A 21,230-nucleotide genomic window follows, 5' to 3' on the forward strand; every position below is an offset into this window, starting at 1 on the left:
AGGTCGGTGCCCTCACCCTTCATGGACTCGGACTTGGCGCCCTCGATGGTTACTTTGATCTTGCTCTTGTCTGCCAGCAGTGCCCTGGTGCTCCTATGAGCCGTCTCCTCCTGCTCCAGCTCCTGCTGCAGCACCTTCAGCTTGTAGGTCAAATCAATCTCCTTGTTGCTCTTTTCCTGCACAAAGAAAACGAGGACAGAGATGTTGGGACACACTCTACGTCCAGTAACATAATGACTTGATGGTAGGGCTGCACGATATGAGAAAAATGTGCCATAACCTTGTTGAATAATGCGATAACGTTATTACTTGCGATAAATAAACTGATATTAAAGTGTACTCAGTTCTGCAGCTTTCCGTATTCTGCTAAAATACAACAAATTGCTTGTTGAATTTAAAACAAATGAAATTGTTTCCAACATTCTTCAATTGAACAAATTAAACATTGAATATAAAAAGGCACCATTAAAAACGCACAAGTTTTAAAGTGGTTTTCTACTAATATTTTCTTTTGCGTTGTGTCGCAGCCTTTCACGATGTGTTTATTGCCCCAGTTGATATTGCAATAATAATAATAATAAAAACAAAAAAGTGATACATTTTGCAGCCCTACTTGATGGTAAATGCTGCACTCGTTCTACTTCAGACTTCCTGCAGCAGAATGCAGCTCAGAAGGGCATCACTAAATTATCCCTAATCTAAAATCACTATCAAAGATTTAAAGCACTGAATGACTATAGTACATCACTAACTTCCTGTCCTATACGGACAGTTTAAGTCCTTAAAGTTGCACCTTCAGGATCAATATGCTATTTGAATTATTTAGTCAACCAAATAGAGCTATCAAGTTTCATGGAGTTATTTTGTGGAATGAAAATTAACATTTAATGGATTCCTCTGTGTCATTATCTAGGGATAGATAGACAGAGATAGAGATAGAGATTCATAGGTGTGTTTTGGGCGTAACATGCAATAAACCAATCAGAGTATCATCTCCCATTCCCTTTAAAAGCCAGTCGCGTTTGTACCTTGGCACATTGCTATTATGATGGAGGATTTGCACCGTAATATTTTTATTTGTAATCTTCTGCATGTGTGTGTGCTGCTGCACGTCCCTGTGTGTGTAACAGGCATAGTGTCCGCACGCTGTGCACAAGCTTAGGTGCATTTTAATAATGCGCTGACTTGGACCAAGGTTTTAGTTGGTCAATGGGCGATCACTTCCCGCTGCCTCAAGATAGCAATACGCCAAGAATGCACCTGAACACACCTACCTGTGAGACCAGCACACCCATGGGCGCACAGATGGGCGCAGGTGTATTTGCTATTTAAACAACGCGGGCGCTGGACGGTCTTAAAATAGCAGACACTTGCGTCAGGCTTTGTGCCACGCTGCGCCAGGTGCAAGATAGGGCCCATTATGTTTATTAAATCTTTGTAGTTCAAGATGTCTATATTAACTCCCAGTAGAGCTGCAAAGATTAATCGATTCATTGATAGCGGTCAACTTATAAATTATAAGTTATATAATTTTGATAATCAATGGGTTTGAGTCATTTGAGGAGGTCATCTTGGACTGTAGAAAGCACTGATCGACATTCACCATTTCCTGACATTTTATAGACCAAAGAACTAATGGAGAAAATCATCAATGGATTAATCAACAATGAAAACAATCATTAGCTGAAGCCCTATTCCCCAGGCATTTCTTTGACATCACATTCATTACCAGAATATCCTAATGGCAAAACATGGAGAAACATTTAAATATTAAGAAGTTAAGATTTACAAACCAATAAAGAACATATTCCAATAAGAGTTTTTAAAAAATGAGTTATCATTTAGTCTGCTTTTCTGGTTTACCTTCTCCAGATCGGTGTGTTTTTCCTGAAGCTGTCTCTTCTCTGTCTCAGCTTTGGCCAGAGCCTGTCTCTGCTGGCGGACCTCCTCCTCCAGGCCGGAGATTCGTCCTGCAAACCAAAACCAAGAGAGTCCTTAGAGCATGTAACATACAACAAACTAAACACTTTTACTTTAATGGTTATTCCATGCTCACGCACAATTCCAGCTAGCATGTACAAGCATTACATGTAGGACCAGTAGAGTGCTTAACAGCTTCTTCGAGAATAATCAATGGACTGTCTCGTCCACACATGCACGCACTTCCTATTTTATGGACTGATTGTGCTGTCTGAATGTTTGTTTGTAAGCTCTTTTATTAGATATATTTTTTTTACTTATAAAGTATTTATTTCTGTTATTAATTTGCACTGTGACTGATGAGAAACAACTTTTTCTTTTCTTCTGAATATGCAAGTACTCAGTGAAATGACAAAGTGAATTGAAGCATCTATCTCTTTGTTGTATACAAACACTGATCTGTGGCCAGCAAGACTGGAGCAGTACTGGGCAGTGTGCTGTTTTTTCACCCGTGACATGTGCCACAGTTTGTTTATATACACACACAATAGCCTGATTATTTAAAGTAATCAGCTTAAGGCAATATTTTGATTAATTTGATATTATTTACATGGTTCAAATGAATGCTATTTCTCCAATATCCCGGTAATTGGAGAAAGCCTTTTCTTTGCAGATTCAGTTACATTGTGCTACATTGTTTGATTTTTAAATGCAACAACTGGTCACTGCATCCGATGACCAACAACTGCAGTTTGACAAAAGCCAAACAAAAAAGGCGTTCACATGTTGAAACAAATGCAGGGACCGAGCAGAAAGCTGGGTGTGTAAACTGTGCTGTGTTTGCTTTCAGTATGACTTCACCTCAATTAAAGCGATCAGATAAAAGTTGTTATTTGACAGTTTAAATAGCCTGAGTACTGCCTTAATCACATGACGGTTAAATGATTAGCCTTGATGTTAACTAGGGTTGGGTATCGTTTTGAATTTTTACGATTCCGATGCCGAGCTGGTACTTTTAAAACGATTCCGATTCCTAAACCAATTCTTGAAAAACTGAAAAATTACATCCAAGATTTAATATGTTTACTAGCGATCACGTGCAGTGAATGGTTAATGTACTTTTACATCCGTTTTGGTGAGCCCAGAGGGAAAATATGGCATTTTAAAAAGTAGCCTACATTTACGGTAGCCAGCCAACAGTAGACTACAGAGAAAGTGTGAGATTTTTATGTCCGTTTCGGAGCGACAGAGGGAAAATATTTCAGTCGACACATTAAGTGGAACCGAAATGAGGAACCGAAATTTGCGTTCAAATCCGGTCCGATTCCTACCTGTTGCGTAGGAACCGGTTCCATAGTGGACCCGGGTTTCGGTACCCGACCCTAATGTTAACATACTCCCATGTACAGTTTGCTACTGTTGCACACTGACCAGCTGCAATGGAGAAACCGGCTGTTGTTTTATTCAAGGCCAGAGAGAGGACAGTATTCCATTCGTTTCCTCTCTATACGTCCTCAGCCTTATTCAACCAATGTGACAAACGGGGCACGAACCTTGTCACATTATTTTCTTTATGGTAAGGTCTTGTCTAGAACAGAGGTGTTCAAAGTGGGAGGCAGGCCTCCCGAGGGGGGTTCCAAACCGTTTTAGGGGAGGCTCATTGAATGGAAGTGAAAAAATATTGCATTATTACATTAGTTATCAAAAGAAGATCGCATAGAGTAGCCTAAATGTGTGTGATTTGGTTAAAGAGATAGTAGTTTTGGGGAATGTTACTGTTTTACCTACTAGTCAGTTCCTAATAAATGCCTTAGGACAAACCTTTTTTTTGTGAATCAAATTACATAATTATGACCCCAAAGGCATTCAGGAATTAAGCAAAACTAAGACAAAACTGATTTACGAATAAATTCAACACACACACACACACACACACACACACACACACACACACACACACACACACACACACACACACACACACACACACACACACACACACACACACACACACACACACACACACACACACACACAGAGAGAGATAGTGACTGTGCCGTTTGCTGAATGGATTCTGACTATAATGATGCTGCAGTACAAACTCCTTACTAAGGCCCTCAGTATTGGTGTGTCACATTGCTCTTGCCCACCGAGTAAATCTGCAACGTAAGCTGCTGGGCAGACAGAAGTGACTGCGAGAACACATTTTTCATTCAAGGCGAGTAATAGAATTTCCCCGTAAAAACACAGGGAGCTAGATCAGCTAATCCGTAAGGCAGAATTTCAAACACTTGCAAAAACACTTAATTGCATTTCACTATTATGCACACCACATTGCTCTATACATTTATACAAATAAAATATGTACAAAAATCATAACTTGAAAAATCATATCTTGAAATCCTATCCTAAAACCAGATGACCATTGTTTACAGACTAGAAAACTTCCCAGGTCGTGAATTGAAGTCAGTCTGTCTGTGTCTGTCTGTCTGCGTGTCTGTCTGTGTGTCTGTGACACCCACCCATCAGGTCGCTGATGGTCTCTGAGCCCTGGCTGTGCTCCCTCCTCTCCGTCTCCAGTGCGGCCTGCAGGCTGATGCATTCCTTCTCCAGGCTCAGCTTGCTGCGCTCCAGCAGGCAGCATTTGTCCTGCAGCTCGCGCACGTTGGCCTCCAGCTGCTGCAGCTGCTTGCTGCTGTCCGTCTGGGTTTTACGGAGCCTCGTCGCCGCCTCGGACTCCGCCCGTAACAACGTGTTGGCTTCTTCCAGCTGATAGAAACAACACGGACAGAAATGTGGGAAGATCAGTCAGATCACTTTTATTTGGTGACTCAACACTTTTCTATGTGTTACAGTATGTCCTGAGTCCCGTTACATACAAACTTTCCAATCAAGTACTTTATTTTGGGAAAATAATAGAAAGCGGTGCTAACCGATGCAGTTTTCAAATACACAATTCAGTACTTCCTGTTAAGAGGCATTTTACATATTTCTATAAAATATATTTCTGTCCATATCAAGGTTTAATTTCATAAGGATATCTCGGTTTTCGGAAATATAGCATACTGCAACACAATGGTTGTAATCCGATAACTAATTAAATACATATTTGATAGTTGTTAAGAAATTGGATCTGTATCATTCCTTTTGTTACTTACTTGTCAATCATTATTTCTGTATTTTCACAATAGTAGGTGTCTTTTTAGACATTAAATGTCAGCGCCCACACATGAAATCTAACACTTTGGGACTGACCTGTTTCTGCAGGTGAATGTTCTTCTCATTGGATATGTGTGAATTCTGGTTTCTCCTCTTCATGTCATCCAGCTGGTCTCGAAGGCTGTTGACTGCACAACACATAAGAACGCAGACACACATAAGAACGCAGACCAAAGTATCACGGTAAATCTTTCAATGCACCAAGCCTCTGATGTACGCTGTATTACGACAATACTCAAGTATTAATCCTTCATTAAGTTTGAATGAGTGAGAAGTTGGGGCACAGAACGGAGTAACAGTTAGAGCAAAGGAAGAGAGAAGGCCTACAGACTTGGGTTCCTCTGGTGAGCAGGTTTTCAATCTGTATGAGAAGACCATTTGACCAGGTGATGGCAGTAACGTCCACATTATATCAGTCGGTCTGTAAACTTCTATCAAAACTCTTCCAGTTCAAATCAAGAGGGATTTAGTAAATTCATACAGAAGGTCACATCTCAATGGATTCCATATTAAATGTTATCTATTAAGTATGATCACTTGGAGCCAAAAAGAAAGTATGCCACTTACTTTTTTTCCCACATTTCAAAAGCTATCAAGTCAACTGTTGACCTGTGATGCCAAAACACACTTTTTGATGCATCAAATCGGATGCTATTACTTAAATAAAAGTTGTCAATGTCTCACTCGGTAAAAAGTAAAAGAAAATAATTTTATTAGGCAACAGGTAAATTAATATTCTTCTCATCTTAAAAGGTGCTCTAAGTGAGGTCATGCGTTGTTTAGGCTACAACATTTTTTTGTCACATACAGCAAACAGCTCCTTACTATCCGCGAGCTGCCTGTCCCCTGAACACACTGTAAAAAACAAATGCGGTCTCTGTAGACAGCCCAAGCTTCACACACGGCAACAAAAGAAACTGGGCCAACCTGCACCACGAAACATAAACGGTGTTCCAGCCTATAACCGACAAGGAGGAGTTGGTTGAGCCATCACCGCAGCAGCGTTAGCATGTAGGCTACTTCCACATGACTGTTTCAGGAAGCACGGAAGGGAAGGGAGAGGGGACGGGATGAGAATACTTTGAACGTCAACAAGAAGTAACGTCACCCAACATCGCTTAGAGCACCTTTAATTTAATCTAGTTATGCAACAAAGTAAATCAAAGGACTCGTATTAGGAGCCTGATCTTCTATCTATACCATTTGACGACTTTAAAATAATGCATCTCGCCATGCATATACAGAATCTACAATATACGTGTGATAAAATGCGTGTGTGTCATGTCACCTTCGTTCTCCAGGCAGCGCTTCCTGTCGGCCTCGCTCTCGGCCTTGCGGTGGCTCTCTAGGCTCTTGTGCTGCAGCAGGGCTTTCTCTCTCTCTAGCTGCCTCAGACTCGACTCCAAATTCTTTCTGCTGCTCACCTAAAATCAATCATTAAATACTTTGTTCAACATGTCCCATAGGGCTGGTTGCGTTTCACGGTGCTGATTCCATAACTCGCTTTTATGCGAAACGGTTCCTGAGTATCCAACCGGGACTGGGCACAAATCCAATCCCTAAAGACATTTTAAAGTGGTTATTAGAATCCGGCAAGCGCTCCGGGCTAAACCTCGCGGGATACGACACGTTGGCATTCAACCGAAACACGGTCAAGTGAAAAAGTGAGAAATCATTATTCTGACTTCAATACAGTTTTTGGAAAAGGCCATAAAAAATGGGTGAAAAGGATGGAACTGGAACGATCCCGGAGGGGAAATTGGGTCGTGGCACAGGCAAATATTAAAACTAGGACAGAGCCAAAAATATGCAAGTGATCTCCAACACAAACAGGTGTCTGACTGTGTCTTCACTGTTGTTTCAGGGGGCTTAGCTTACCTCTTCCTCAAGTTCTTTGGAGATTTTGTCTAGACGGCTAGTGACAACTCTGCAAAAAGAAAACAGAACAACGTTTACAAAAGCTCTTGGCGGTGATGGTCAATGTGCCCAAGTCTGCCAGTGGTGCAACATGAAGAAAAGCAACCATTCTCTGCTCCTGTACCTGTGTTTGTGCTCTAGATCAGATTTGGCCTGCTTCTCATTATTCAGCTGCACCTCCACTTGGTGCATTTTCTTCTGTAGTGCTGCTGACTGTGGAGAGAAAACAATCAACCAATCACACATGTCCTAGTGACTAATCAAATGCTCAGGTTCAACAACTGTTTGCAACCTTTACTGCATGTCAACACACTTTCCTGTGTATTATGCAATGAAGCAATTACCATAACGGACACTCTCAGGACAGGGAAAACATATGGATCTTTTGTTTGCTAAATATTCCACTATGTTCAGCAGCTAGTTGTTGTTTGGTGCTGGATAGGTAAAGTGAGTTTTCAGAGTTTTTTCGCCACTGATGAGAGCTGTGAGAGTAAACCAAAAGGGTTAAAGGTCCCATATCGTAAAAATGTCTGTACCTTTTTTTTATTACAAAGCAGGTCAAAGGGTTGTATAACTGTGAAAGTTGAAAGTATCAAAACGCTCAATCCACAGAGAAATGCACACAGCCCGTAGACACTGTGCCTTTAAAGGAGCCGCCAGGACTTCCATACAGTTGTGATGTCGCAACTATACAATATATAGGTAGAAAATACAGTTACAGTCTTTCCCTGGCTGCAATGACAGCACAGCTACGCCAACCAACGCTGACCAATCAGAGCAGACTTGGCTTTTTCGGGTGGGGGACTTGGAAGAGACAGGCGCTAAAAATGAGCATTTCTGACAGAGGGTGAATACAAGTATATTCACACAAACAGTATGAGGGAAAATAAAGTGTTTTTCTTAACATTAAAGCATGTAAACATGTTCTAGTAGAAACCGAAAATACAAGTATGAACCTGAAAATGGCCGAAATAGGTCTCCTTTAAAGCAAATCTATGTAACTTTTCCTGCTCCGGCCCCTCCTACAGGTTGTCTCATTGGAACTACAGCTGCAGCTAAAAGTTACATAGTGTTGCTTTAAGTTGTGAACTGTAAAACCAAAACAATGAGCTGAAAGTAGGGCTGGGCAATATGGAGAAAATCAAATATCACAATATCGTTGACCAAATACATTGATGTCGATATTGCAGCGATATTGTAGCGTTGACTTTTGGTGTTTTCACAAAATATTAACACAATGACATTTTAGATAAATAACCATCAATAATGTGGATATAATGACAATAATGATAATAAGTGGGTAAAAGGCAAATAACAGAACAGCTAGAACAGTCTGAAAGTACGATATCCAAAATGTAAGATGATATCCAATCTCATATATTGATGTCGATAAAATATCGATATATTATCCAGCCCTAGCTGAAAGATGCTAAAACGCTCCGTAGATCTGAGGAGAAAACCAGAATTGGGATAAAATTCTCAGTTTGTCACTACGAGCGACCCTTTCACACCTATGCAGTCCTTCAGCCCATATTTATTATAGCAGCTTTTAATTTTTGACTTGAACATGGATGATAAGCTCTTTTAAATTTCTCAAAATGAAAGGTTTCTAGACAGAAGAAACTCATGCACCCTAAAAATAACTACAATACTCCTATTTCACACTCAGATATTGCTAATTGTTGTAGAGCTAAAAACGTTTAAAATGTATTAAAATGTTTGAGTCCCATACATCACATTATTAACAAAACCAGTTTTGCAGTGACGGTTTATCAACAGGGGATGTTAAAACTGAAACTAAAACCTGGGCCTTTATTGTCTTCCTTCTGGTAGTTGATTGATTAGGCTGCTCAGTTTGGTCCAAAGTTAATAAGAGATTAGCTTTTAAGGTCTGCTACTTACACTAAAAGCTGCTTAAGTCTTTCTGTGTGACTAAGAACATTGAAATTTGAACAAAGTACAAATAAATCATGGGATCAGACAAATGCAATCCTTTTCTGAGTCATTTCCATCCTAATCCTGAATGTTTTACAGTATAAAGCTGGACTGATCGCAATGTCAACAGGCTTGTGTGGTCATGTAAACTGACGCCTGGATTATTTATTTCCTGAGAAGCTTGGGACTGTTTTACTGGAGTCGCTCAAGGTGCCCCTGGCAGTTATAGTGTGTGGAAGGGAAAGAACCCACCTCTCCTTTTGAATTATCATGAGCCACCGAGATATTGTTGGAACCATTTAGTAACCTAAAGAAGGAAACGGACAAAAATCAACACAAAGTCAAAGATCATAGCCAAGAATAAATCTCTCTAAGTGCTGAGATCCCTGAAATTATGAGCTACAGCTAGAAAAACCGATGGCTTACTGGTCTTCTTTGAAGTAAGTGAAGCCAACAAAGGGTAACTGGTTTCCAACAAAGGCCTTAGGTGTGGGGAAAGTTTCTACATCGCCTTTGTCATCTTCAATCTCATCAAAATTACTTGTGTCTATGTCACTGCTCAGCTCTGGGACCACGGGGGCGGCAGCTGAGGAAGGAGGGAGAGGGAGAGAGGGAGAGAGAGAGCAAGTGTGAATTGCTGGAAAAAGGAAGTGCTGTGTAAACAAAACTTGGCATTTCAGTCTAATAAATAATTCTGTCTTGTACTGCAAAACAGCTGCTGTTCTGGATACATTCTTGTTTAGAGTTTGAGTCATGTAAAAGGCTCATTTTACTGGCTCAGGTGAAGCTGCTTGTTGATGTGTAGCGATACTTACTGTCTCTGATGGTGTCGAAGGTCCACTGGTCGTTCTTGAAGAAAGGGTGTCGCTTGATTTCCTCCACGCCGTTTCTGCCCAACCGCACCTCCCTCAAAATAAAGAGTGTGAAAGAGTTGTAGAGCAATGACTAAATGTACTCTTTGTCTTCAGTTCAACAGTATCAGTAGTAACAGGCAAACATGGCCTATTGATAAATATTCTTTTCTGGGAGACAATTGAATTAATTAAAAGCCAGAATAAAATACACAGACTTTTGATTTCCTTTGGCCTGAAGCATCACAAACCAAATGCAGCGGTAAACATAAGAGATCTGCGCGCAGCTCAATAGCATCAACATGTTATGTGATGTCTGAGTATTGCAGAACATAAAAAGTAACCCTGTGAGCCCTTCTGGTGTAATCACCATCAACACTCGAACATTCAGAAATGTGAAAGACTGTAACTCTTCGTACCTGTCGGTCAGGAAGGCACAGATGATATTCTTGGCATCTTTGGAGATCTCCACGTCATCAGGGAAGTTGAGGGAGTTTTTGTGGTCCATGATCTTACTGTAGGTTCCCACCAGAGAATCAGCGTAGAACGGTGTGTCACCTAACAGCAAATACAGTAAGTTAGCTATAATAGAAAAGCAAGGGAATGTTGGAATCAACCATTGTTTCTGGTACTGAGAGGATTCCAATGCTAGAAATACCATTCCTGACAATGCAAATATACTGGATTTTTCAGAAAACACTTCACTCTTTTTGTAAAATCACTGACTTCATTAAATGTTCACTGACCGACAAGCATCTCGAAGATGAAGACCCCCACGGACCACCAGTCACACTCTCTCCCATAATACCCGTCTCCTCCTTGAGATTTCAGCACCTCGGGAGAGATGTAGTCTGGAGTCCCGACAGCTGTATCACAGTGCACCATGCCGGTCTGCAACACAAATACTGGAATCAATATCCTTTGTAGACATTATAGCCTAAGGATCTGGTTTTATGTCTCAACGTAAAAGGGTAACTACCGTTTTGTTTTTCAACCTGGGCCCCATTTCCCCATGCATTTGTGTCTAATAGACTGATAGACATTCATTAAGTGTGTGTGTATGTGTGCGTTTGTATTGGGAGAGGTAAGGATTCTGACTTCATGACTTTGTTGGGAAGTGGAGAGGGGGGGTTGGTTTTAGGAAGGAGGAACGATTGAGCATATGATAGTTTTTTATTGTAAATTAGGTGTGACTTTGGTTGTAAAATTGTATATTTTGTATTTCACTTGCGTGGAATTCTTATTGTTTTATTGACCTGCCAAGGGACTACAGGCAGAAAATAGCACTTAGGAGTAACGCGTTACAAAAGTAACGCAATTACAGTAATGTATTCCTTTTTGCTGTAATGCAGTAATATAATGCATAACTAATTAAAATATTGAGCCATTACATTGAAAATCTTTTAGATGACAGGAGCCTATGATTTCTGTAGCCTACTCTGTAACAACAGACTACCTGAACGCCTTTTTCCCGTCTCGCGTTTCACTCTCCACACCGCTGTCTTCGGACAAAAAGTCACATCCTGAGATCAATAATGTTGTCAGACACTTTTAGTAACAATCTGAGCCTGTCAGTAGCACACAAAAAAAAAAACGTTGAATGGAAAAAAAGCAAGGCTCCACAATTGCCCCATTAGGTTACATTGTAGCTCGGTTCGCACCAGCTTGTCATTGTGATCTCGCTCAATACTGGACCAAATTCAAAGATTTTTGGTCACATCAGTCTATTAGACACAAATGCATGGGGAAATGGGGCCCAAGTTGAAAATGTTGACATGTCATAGTAGGAACCATTAACCATTACTGATTGCTGCATTCCACTTAGGAGAGGCCCTGGTTTTTGTGCATGCTGACTCACTGAAATAGCTTACTGGGACACTTGATGGAATTGAGCCATCGTTAAGGTTATCAATTTCAAGTCAAAATGTCTGCTGTGAAAAAGGTCCATTAGACACAAATGCATGGGGAAATGAGGCCCAAGTTGAAGAAAAAAAAAAACGGTAGTTAACCTTTAAGACAACGGATAGATATTAATCTAAAACATACCAGTTTATGAGATGTGTCAGCAGAAACCAAAGCTTGCTCACTGACTAACCCTCCAGTCGAAAATCTCAAACGTAAAACTAACTGCAAGGGCTGATTATAATAATCAAGACGTTTTGTTCTGAATTAAACTAGGGCTTCAAGTCTATAAGTGTGGCTCATGCCAGAATATAAAGCAAGTCTTTGTACACATAATGGCACATTATATATGCTAACCTTCAACAGGCTTGACACACACACACACACACACACACACACACACACACACACACACACACACACACACACACACACACACACACACACACACACACACACACACACACACACACACACACACACACACACACACACACACACACACACAGCAGGAGAAAACCTAACATTCAGCAATATGGTCCAAACATGTCTCCGTACACAGAGACATTTACTGGAAATGTTTGGACCAACCAATTGTGATTTATAATAGTGTCCATAAGCTGGTGGCCACAGCTCAACAGCACTGTGTGATCTGCATTTCTTGCTTCTAATATAAGATAAAATGTATTCCTCTGACTTTTTCCCAGTAAAAACAAAAAAACAAAGTGGTGGGTGGCTGGAGAAATAAGCAAGTTCTCAGAAACACAGCATGCTGCTGCACTGAAGTCGATGATGGGATACAACTCACAGAGTCCATCTTCATGCACGTGCCGAAGTCGGCCAGCTTGAGGTGTCCCAGTCTGTCCAGCAGCATGTTGTCCGGCTTGACGTCCCGATGGATGAAGCCCATGGAGTGAATGGCATCCAGGGCCATCACCACCTCTGCTGTGTAGAACTTGGCCCATTTCTCCGGCACGTCGTAGGTGCTGGTGAGGTTGACCAGGTCGCCTCCCGGCATATACTCCATCACCATGTAGAGGTAGTGCTCATCTTGGAAGGCACAGCACAACTGAACGACCCAAACACAAGCTCTCATTACTAGAGGTTGTTAATTCTGGTATAAATGACTAATAAATTAGTAGGGGTTGTGTGTGTGTGTGTGTGTGTGTGTGTGTGTGTGTGTGTGTGTGTGTGTGTGTGTGTGTGTGTGTTTTCAGTGGCAATAATGTATTGATACATGGACGCCAAGTAGCGATCTTTTATTATATAAATTGCACATGAGAGTTTAAACTTTTGATACTAAAATAATGAGATCAATTGCTTTTTCAGTCCACTAGATGGACAATTGAAGTGAGATGAACAAACCAGAGAAATTTCAAGACAAAACAGATGTTGACAAAGTTTTGCTTTGGGGACATCATTAGAAGTTGGAAAAAGGGTTTAGTGGTGCACTAAATACAATCTCCCATCCGAACTTTGCAATCTGCCACCTTTAAACTTTGAGGATGTAACTGTGAAAGCACCAGAACAAAAAAATGATCAGAAACCGAGCAGTGAATTATATGTCATACCTGAACAACCCAGGGGCTGTTGGCGAAGGCCATGATGTCCCTCTCTTCCCAGAAGAAAGCTGAGTCCGAACGCTTGATCATCTCAAACTTGCTCAGTAGCTTCATGGCATAGACCTTCTGAGAGGCTTTGTGCCGGACCTGAACGTCAATGGCAATATTCAGAGTTATTCAGAGTTTAAAAAGTAACGGAGAGTTTGAGATTCTTATCAGCCTCACTTTTATTCTGAGTAACACTTTGGCCAAATGGTGTATTACAGCTTCCACAAAACTGCAAACTACAACAAATCACTGACAACCTTAAAATGTCAGCGAGTTCTATTATAACAGATGTTTCCAAATTGCCAATTCAATTTGCAGTAAAAGAACACTTTGAATGGGGAATTTACAGTTCCACCTAAACTTCAGGAATATTCACAAATATTCTCAAAGGCTTCAACTACAAAAAGAGGCAGTGCATCATTGATAAAAGAGGATTGTAATTGCATTGAATTTATGTGTAGTCTAACAGAAAACCACGGCAGCGATTCTGTTACTCTACAGAACCCTTAGTGACAGCTGAAAATTAAAACCAACACTCACTAGTTGAACTTCACCAAATGCCCCTCGACCGATGACTTTAACTCTGTCAAAGTCTTCAGACTTCATCTGGAGGTCTCGAGTCTGTGCTATGACTTTCTCATCTGAGAATAAAGAGAATAAAGAATCCCGTTAATACTGTTGTGAATTTACCACATCAACAAATTTTAAGCTTTAAAAGAAGGCAAATGTCATCCACCTGAGGCCCAAAATTGCGGGCCGAAACATTGTGTGCCTTATTTGCACTATTAAAGTATTTTTCCGGAGCATTAAAAAGGTCCCATGGCATGAAAATGTCACTTTATGAGGTTTTTTAACATTAATATGCGTTCCCCCAGCCTGCCTATGGTCCCCCAGTGGCTAGAAATGGTGATAGGTGTAAACCGAGCCCTGGGTATCCTGCTCTGCCTTTGAGAAAATGAAAGCTCAGATGGGCCAATCAGGAATCTTCTCCTTATGAGGTCATAAGGAGCAAGGTTACCTCCCCTTTCTCTGCTTTGCCCGCCCAGAGAATTTGGCCCATCCTTGAGAGAGAGAGAGAGACATCATGGCTTTCAAACAAGCAAGGCACACACGAGTCAAGGCCACCCCCCCCAACCTCCACCTTGCCCCCCCTCCTCCTCAATAGCTACAGACACAGAAATGGCACATCCTAAAGAAAGTTCATTGTGGGACTGGCTCTAGTGGCTGTAATTCTGCACCAAGGCTGAATTTTGGGAAAGAGACTTCAGATACAGTATTAGGGGACCACTAAGGCCTATATAAAAGCATCAAAAGAGCATCATGTCATGGGACCTTTAAGCTGTTGTGCTGACTTTACCTTCTTTGAACATTCACTTTTTGGTCCCGCACCAGCAACTACATGGATGTGCACAACATCATCCCTTTTTGAAATGTCCTCCATCTCGCTCTTATTCTGACTGGCACACAAAAGCTACTTACATCTGTTTAAGAAGGTTTCAATGTTTTTGTTCTTGCGTAGTGCAGGGTAGTCCAAGTCTAAGACCAGGGCGTTTATGGAGTCCTGCACAGAAAGAAAAAAAAAAACAATTATTCATCACTCTTGATGACCGACAGAAACGACATAGGTGAAGTCATTAGAATGGGTCACATCACTCTCATTAAGCATGTACTGTATAAATTGGATAATTAACAGTGGGATTCAGGACCTTGTGTCCATCTTTCCAAGTGACATAGATGGGAAAGATTTTTTTTTAACATAATGTTAAAAAAAAAAAAAAAACAGCTGCTATTTTTTTTTTTTTCTTTCAAGTATACAGAAAGCACAAGTTCTAACACCTTATTTGCACAGCAGATTCAGTGGGTGTTGCTCATTAAAGGTTACGTCATACTGCAAGTCATAGTGTTGCAATTGAAACATGACAACTACTCAAAGACCAAGATATGTTTTCTCCATTCATTTGCATCAGCATTCATTTGCACACAACAGTGTCAAACCAAGTGTCAAAATATTTATAGTTAGATTTTAATCATTTAGCCTAACACTGGACATGATGCATTCATGACTTTGCATATAGTGTGAACATCTGATACAGTCCAACCACACAGGAAATGTGTCATGTCATACCTAACTTTGACTCCTGATGACGACTACACTGTAGCAACAGTGCCACTGAAGAAAGCAAATTGTTCCGGGCTCGTATTTACAAAACATGAGGCGAAACCAACTGGCGAACACTTTCTACTCAATAAAAGGCAATGGAGTGCAGGACTGACTGTGCTTCAATACAGCAGCAGGCCGACACTAAAACTTAACATTACTGACCACTGACTGAATTTCTAAAGAGGGGTTTATTTTCTGTATATGTGGTCATCACTGCACAGACCAAAAACAGTTACATACCACTGCTGCCCAGAAAGTCTGAGTAAAATCTAAGAGCTTTGCCCCATCGTTTCATTCAACAGTGGTCAACTTGATGGACTGGATACATAAACAGCAACTACATGCAAAGAAAATGGTTTTAACTAAAGGCTTTGTTCCGAGAGAGAGAGAGAGAGAGAGAGAGAGAGAGAGAGAGAGAGAGAGAGAGAGAGAGAGAGAGAGAGAGAGAGAGAGAGACAGGGGGGCAGGGGGGATGACTAATTTCAGTGATATTCATCTGCTGACAAACGATGAACACATTGTTTCTATGACCATTATGAAAACAGTCTAAGGGAGACAGTCACCTCCACACAGTGTGATGGTATTATTAGTCAACAACATCCGTTTTCAACAACGTTTCTAAATGAATCCACTGAAAAGGCAAACTTATTTTTCATATTATATATCAGTTGAACATTTGTTATTCTGGTGACTGACTATCATGAATAACTTTATGTGTGTAAATCAAGTCTGTAATAGAGGGCATATTTAGTGCAAAAGCTTTTAGTTTACATATCTGGCCACTTCGAGAACTAAGTTATAGTAATAGTTAAGGAAAACATTCTGTATCAACCTCAAAAATCCAGTATTGTCAGAGCCCAAGCAAAGCAGATCCCTGCTAAACATTTGCTCTGACGGTTAGGGTTAGTAAAAGGTTTACGGAGAAAGTCAAAAACATAAATTACCTAATTGATGAATAAATGTTGGGAAATGATTGTGCTCCTTGATGAACACAAGAGACAAACATGCACTTGAAGATGTAGATAATGTTTCAGAAGCATGGTGTCTGTGAACTAGCTAGCCAACGTTGTTAATGTTAGCCTGCCGGCTAAAATGCTTTAGCCACTGTTACAAGAGTTTATACAGCGATGCTACAGCGTGTAATAAAGTACGTAGTTAAGTTAATGGATGGTTAACATTATGTTCACTGGCTGGTGTACCTTTATGATAAAAGTTATCTTAAGCTAGGTAGCATGCTGAAAAGGATGGTGCTCAGTGTGTTTAGCCACCAGTGATTTCACTTAAGCTAGCCACACAATCTTCTTCATAGCCACACACACACACACACACACACACACACACACACACACACACACACACACACACACACACACACACACACACACACACACACACACACACACACACACACACACACACACACACACACACACACACACACACACACACACACACACACACACACAAAATGTGGTGAGAAAAAGGAAAGGTTTCATTGGGAAAATAATTCTATGAGTAAATGTGTGCCAGGATAAAAACATAGTAACATGAATTAAACAATAAAAAGAGCAAGATAAATAGGAGTAAAATAAATTAGGTTTTAATGATTTTAATGATAAATATTGACCAACTGGAGGTCAAAGGGAAAGTAAGCTTTATATTTTTTTTAAACCCCATTCTAATAATTTCACGAACAATAGCAATCACTGATGTATTATATTTTTGACTTGTCTGATAAACAATTGCTACATTTTGTCTTTGAAGTGTTGTTATACGTGTCTTTTACACTCTGTCAACAGTGTGTGTGTGTGTGTGTGTGTGTGTGTGTGTGTGTGTGTGTGTGTGTGTGTGTGTGTGTGTGTGTGTGTGTGTGTGTGTGTGTGTGTGTGTGTGTGTGCGTGTGTCGCAGCAGCCTGAATAGAAACAGTAGCTGGGAACTGGACTGTAGCACTGCTGCAGCATGTTGGGTCAACTGAAAACAAGCCGACTATTTGTAGCATTCAGTCGTTTTATAATAAATACAGTTTGACCCAGGGCAATGTAGGGAAACCATTAAAAGAAGCAAAAGACAGACCGATGCAAACCCCTAATCATCACAGTGTGTTACAATAAGGAAGTCCTCTATCAACTTTTGTCAGCTACGCATTCCTGAACGGTCAACGCAGAGCCGTTTGAAACACTGGACCAAGCCACATGTTATAACAAGAAGCCCACTCTGACCCAATGGTCTAAATTGGTTTCTTTAAAACTTGTCTTCTACTTGTTTTGTTTTTTTCTTCCTCTCCTTTTTCTCCCATCATTGCAGTGCTATACAGGATGGCCCAATCTGTTTTCATGTTTCGCTTTTTTCTTTTGCCCTCTTCTGCTGCACTCCCTCCGTCTTATCTGCCCATCCTCCTGCTCTCTGCATCGTTGTCTGCTCGGCTGCAGTCAGCCTGCAATGAGCCGCAAACTCGGTTTCATCATCTCAATTTCACTTCCCCTTTAAAGGACTGACCTCACACAAAACTACTATTTATGGGAAAAAATACACACGCCGGGGGAGCTCAGGGGGGGGGAGAGGGGTTGCCGAATGCGTGTGCACGTACACGCACGAGGATCTCCCTACGAGCACAGCAATACAGGAAATGATCCGCCCCACCCCAGGGCTGACAGATAATTTCACTGTGTCATGAAAGCCCGTCCCTGTGTTTGCAAGTTATTTCCTCTGAGGCTGTATTCTCTGCTACTGCTGCTCTGCATTCGTCTGCAGCAAACATTTATTTTACACATGCATGCCTCATGGCAGCTACATGTATGACCACGTATAGAATGCATCGAATACATTATATGTTGGGTGTGTTTAGACACACGCTTTACTTGCCAAAACATCTGCAACAGTAACCCCAAAGAGCATCACAGCACATAGCAGCAGTTGAAATCAACGCCCCAACTTGTTCTCGATCCATGCATACACATTGCAGGTCCATGATGTCTTCACGTTTCACTGCGGTCAGTTTTAAAAGATGAAGCAGCTGTGGTATCTTCATTACCGAAACACCGTGGTTGTGTCAAGCTACAGAGGAAACAAGAGAAACAACTGCACTAACCACAGGTGATACACTGTTTCCACTTTTCTCAGTTATATTTTAATTCACTTTGTCCTTTGTATCAGATTTTGTAGTGGGATTTCGTATGTAAAAGGAGTCCATTAAAACAAGTTACCACCATATATTGCATCTTGACTGGCGGTTATATAGCATCTCAGGAGCAGTAGGGCAACAAGTCACTGTGCATCAAGCAGCAATTATGTAGCTCAGATATCATTTTCATAATGCAACAGGCCTCATATAAATCATGCAATTAGCTTACAATGTATACTATAACCAGGAAACATTTGAATTTTCATGTAGGTCTGTACTTTTATGACTAATGCATGCTTGTGTATTTATTAAGTAATTGCTTTATTGCTGTTGAAATTTAAACACATGGTTTCTTCGCAACTTACGATCCAATCTAAACCAAACCACAGCAGCCTAATTAAAGCTATAGTGTGTAGTTTCTGTCGCCCTGTGACAACAAAACTGTCGGCGCCTCCACATGATACAAGCCTTCCACTAACAATAGAGCGCGGATTGGTCCGCATTTTTCTGTCCGAGCCCGGCCCGCGTCCGACAGGCATCAAGATATTTACGCCCGAGCCCGACACAGTTAAAATCCCGTTTTTTTCTCATACTAATGACACATGTACGAATGTACACATGTAAAATGTTCGATGCCTTATCGCGCTGATGTGACCGAGCCCGACCCGAACATAATTTCTAAATATCTGTCCGAACCCGGTCCGGCCCGTCGGGTACCATCGGGTCTTGACGGGCTCTGTTCGGGTATCCATCCTCTAGTGACCACCCCCTCCTCCACACAGTTGCTAGTAGCCAAGGAGGATATGGAGGATTAAAAGAACATGATGGACTCTTCAGAAGAGGTCATTATCTTCACTTGATTTTCTGTGCGAGAAAGTCGCCAGAGAGAGTTGTGTGGAGCTGATGCCTAGCTTTGTCGCAACTCATTTGGCAGTGGCTTGAATGTAACAGACGTTCATTAATATCAAAAAGTTACGCACTAAAGCTTTAAGGTTGCAGGTTAAAATATATTGAATGCTGGTGAAAATCAAGTATGATCATCGGCATGGCCGAGCTGATTTGTCAGATGCAAATAAGCATCTGGCAGTTAGCTCTGTACCAAAAGTGTTCAAAGTAGAAAGATGCTGCAGCAGAGGGGGTTCAGTTTCACAGATTTCCAACTTTGGACATGAAAAAAAGATGACAAACATTCGTCGACAGTTGCCACAAGGAATACAAAATAAACACTCCGTTGCAACGCTTGGACTCACTACAGGCATGTAGCAAACATTCCTTATCGACAAACTGGACATCTTGGTGACATATTATTCCTTTCTCTGTCATTTCTATATCTCCCTGTTAAACAAGATAAATCAAGTGTGGAGGAAGGATAAATAAATAAATACATGTTGCCCTGGTGATGGCAAGAGGCGCCGGTGGCTCTGCAGTGAAGTAGTGAAATGATGTTAGTGGATGGGACAAAATTGTTTTTTTCTTTTGCAAATCAAACTGCACTTGAAAAACTGCTTAGCTAACTCGGCTGGAGACACACAAAAGGGAAGGCAGAGAGGTGTCAGCTAGGCCTGTTTGTAGCGATGACATCTTTTGCTTTTAAAAATGGGTGAAATTCCCCTTTAAATTCTTTATTTAAAAGCATCAGCAGATATTTCAAGACCTCATGATTGGCAGAGAACCTGTACGTCATACATAATAAGCTGTTTAGTGCATTGGAGTAACACAAGAGAAAGGGCTCTGTTGATTTGCTTCCATTAGAGTTACTGTAAAAAATAAAAAAATAAATGCCAACAAGCCTCTGGAGGACAATTCTCGGCTACTCAGTCGAAGCAGCTATTTATAAATATTAACGAAGTACTAAGTACTAAGTGTCTGGGGAAGTGTGAAGCTGGATCATAATGCATTGGACATATCTGGACCTGTTCCAGACAAACCCAGATCCTCCCTTCATTGTCCAAAGCAATGTTGGCTTTGCTTACATTAGAAGGGAACGTTTTTTTTTTTGTAGCAATGAATCTAAATAATTACAAACCATGATGTCAGATCTTCTACCCGAGCTTGATAAACAGGACACTTCCCTGTACAACTTACAGTAATGTCTTCCTGAGCTGATAGGAGCATTATCCGTCCAGTTAGGCTTATCAGTAGGAGTTGTTATGTATCTATTAGATAGCACTTCAGCATTCTATCGCTGCTATACTGTAATCCAGCAAATGGGTTATGGCCGGTTGCTTAGCAACGCCTGCAAAATACAAAGACGAGTCGAAGCTACAGAGAAGCAGCAGGCAGGAGTTTTATAAGCACCCTGTTACAGCACGTTCTCTTCTTTTCCATTTTATTTACCCAACTTGCTGTTGACATTACGGAGCTGTCGTTCTCCCTTCGCCTGCTTCCACTCTTTATCACCCTATAAAAAGCCACGTGGATCCAACACTCAGGAATGTGATGGCATTAACCTGAAAGGAGCTAAACCAAGAGAGAAATAACTAGAGCCCGACCGATATATCGGTATATTTCCAAACTATCGGTATTGGCATTGACATTTTATTTATCAGAACTTTAATATATTTCGATGTTCCTCTGTTCTGTTGTGACAATA

At 41.0% G+C, this 21,230-nt stretch overlaps 1 protein-coding gene across 4 annotated transcripts in view; it reads right to left on the bottom strand.

The window, feature by feature from the left end:
* rock2a (rho-associated, coiled-coil containing protein kinase 2a) overlaps positions 1–21,230 on the bottom strand; it is a 42,884-nt gene that overhangs the window by 10,801 nt on the left and 10,853 nt on the right. For all 4 annotated transcript variants that reach the window (XM_028565238.1, XM_028565237.1, XM_028565236.1 and 1 more), the window contains exons 2-17: positions 14,834–14,915; positions 13,895–13,995; positions 13,316–13,453; positions 12,553–12,813; positions 10,589–10,733; positions 10,262–10,400; positions 9,807–9,898; positions 9,418–9,577; positions 9,244–9,298; positions 7,181–7,269; positions 7,018–7,066; positions 6,428–6,563; positions 5,176–5,267; positions 4,443–4,689; positions 1,864–1,970; positions 17–176 (exon numbers count right to left, since the gene is read on the bottom strand). In XM_028565238.1, the coding sequence (XP_028421039.1) occupies positions 17–176; positions 1,864–1,970; positions 4,443–4,689; positions 5,176–5,267; positions 6,428–6,563; positions 7,018–7,066; positions 7,181–7,269; positions 9,244–9,298; positions 9,418–9,577; positions 9,807–9,898; positions 10,262–10,400; positions 10,589–10,733; positions 12,553–12,813; positions 13,316–13,453; positions 13,895–13,995; positions 14,834–14,915 (2,053 nt within the window). The remainder of the gene's footprint in view (positions 1–16; positions 177–1,863; positions 1,971–4,442; positions 4,690–5,175; positions 5,268–6,427; positions 6,564–7,017; positions 7,067–7,180; positions 7,270–9,243; positions 9,299–9,417; positions 9,578–9,806; positions 9,899–10,261; positions 10,401–10,588; positions 10,734–12,552; positions 12,814–13,315; positions 13,454–13,894; positions 13,996–14,833; positions 14,916–21,230) is intronic.

The sequence above is a fragment of the Perca flavescens genome, chromosome 20, assembly GCF_004354835.1.
Source record: "Perca flavescens isolate YP-PL-M2 chromosome 20, PFLA_1.0, whole genome shotgun sequence".
Taxonomy (NCBI): domain Eukaryota; kingdom Metazoa; phylum Chordata; class Actinopteri; order Perciformes; family Percidae; genus Perca; species Perca flavescens.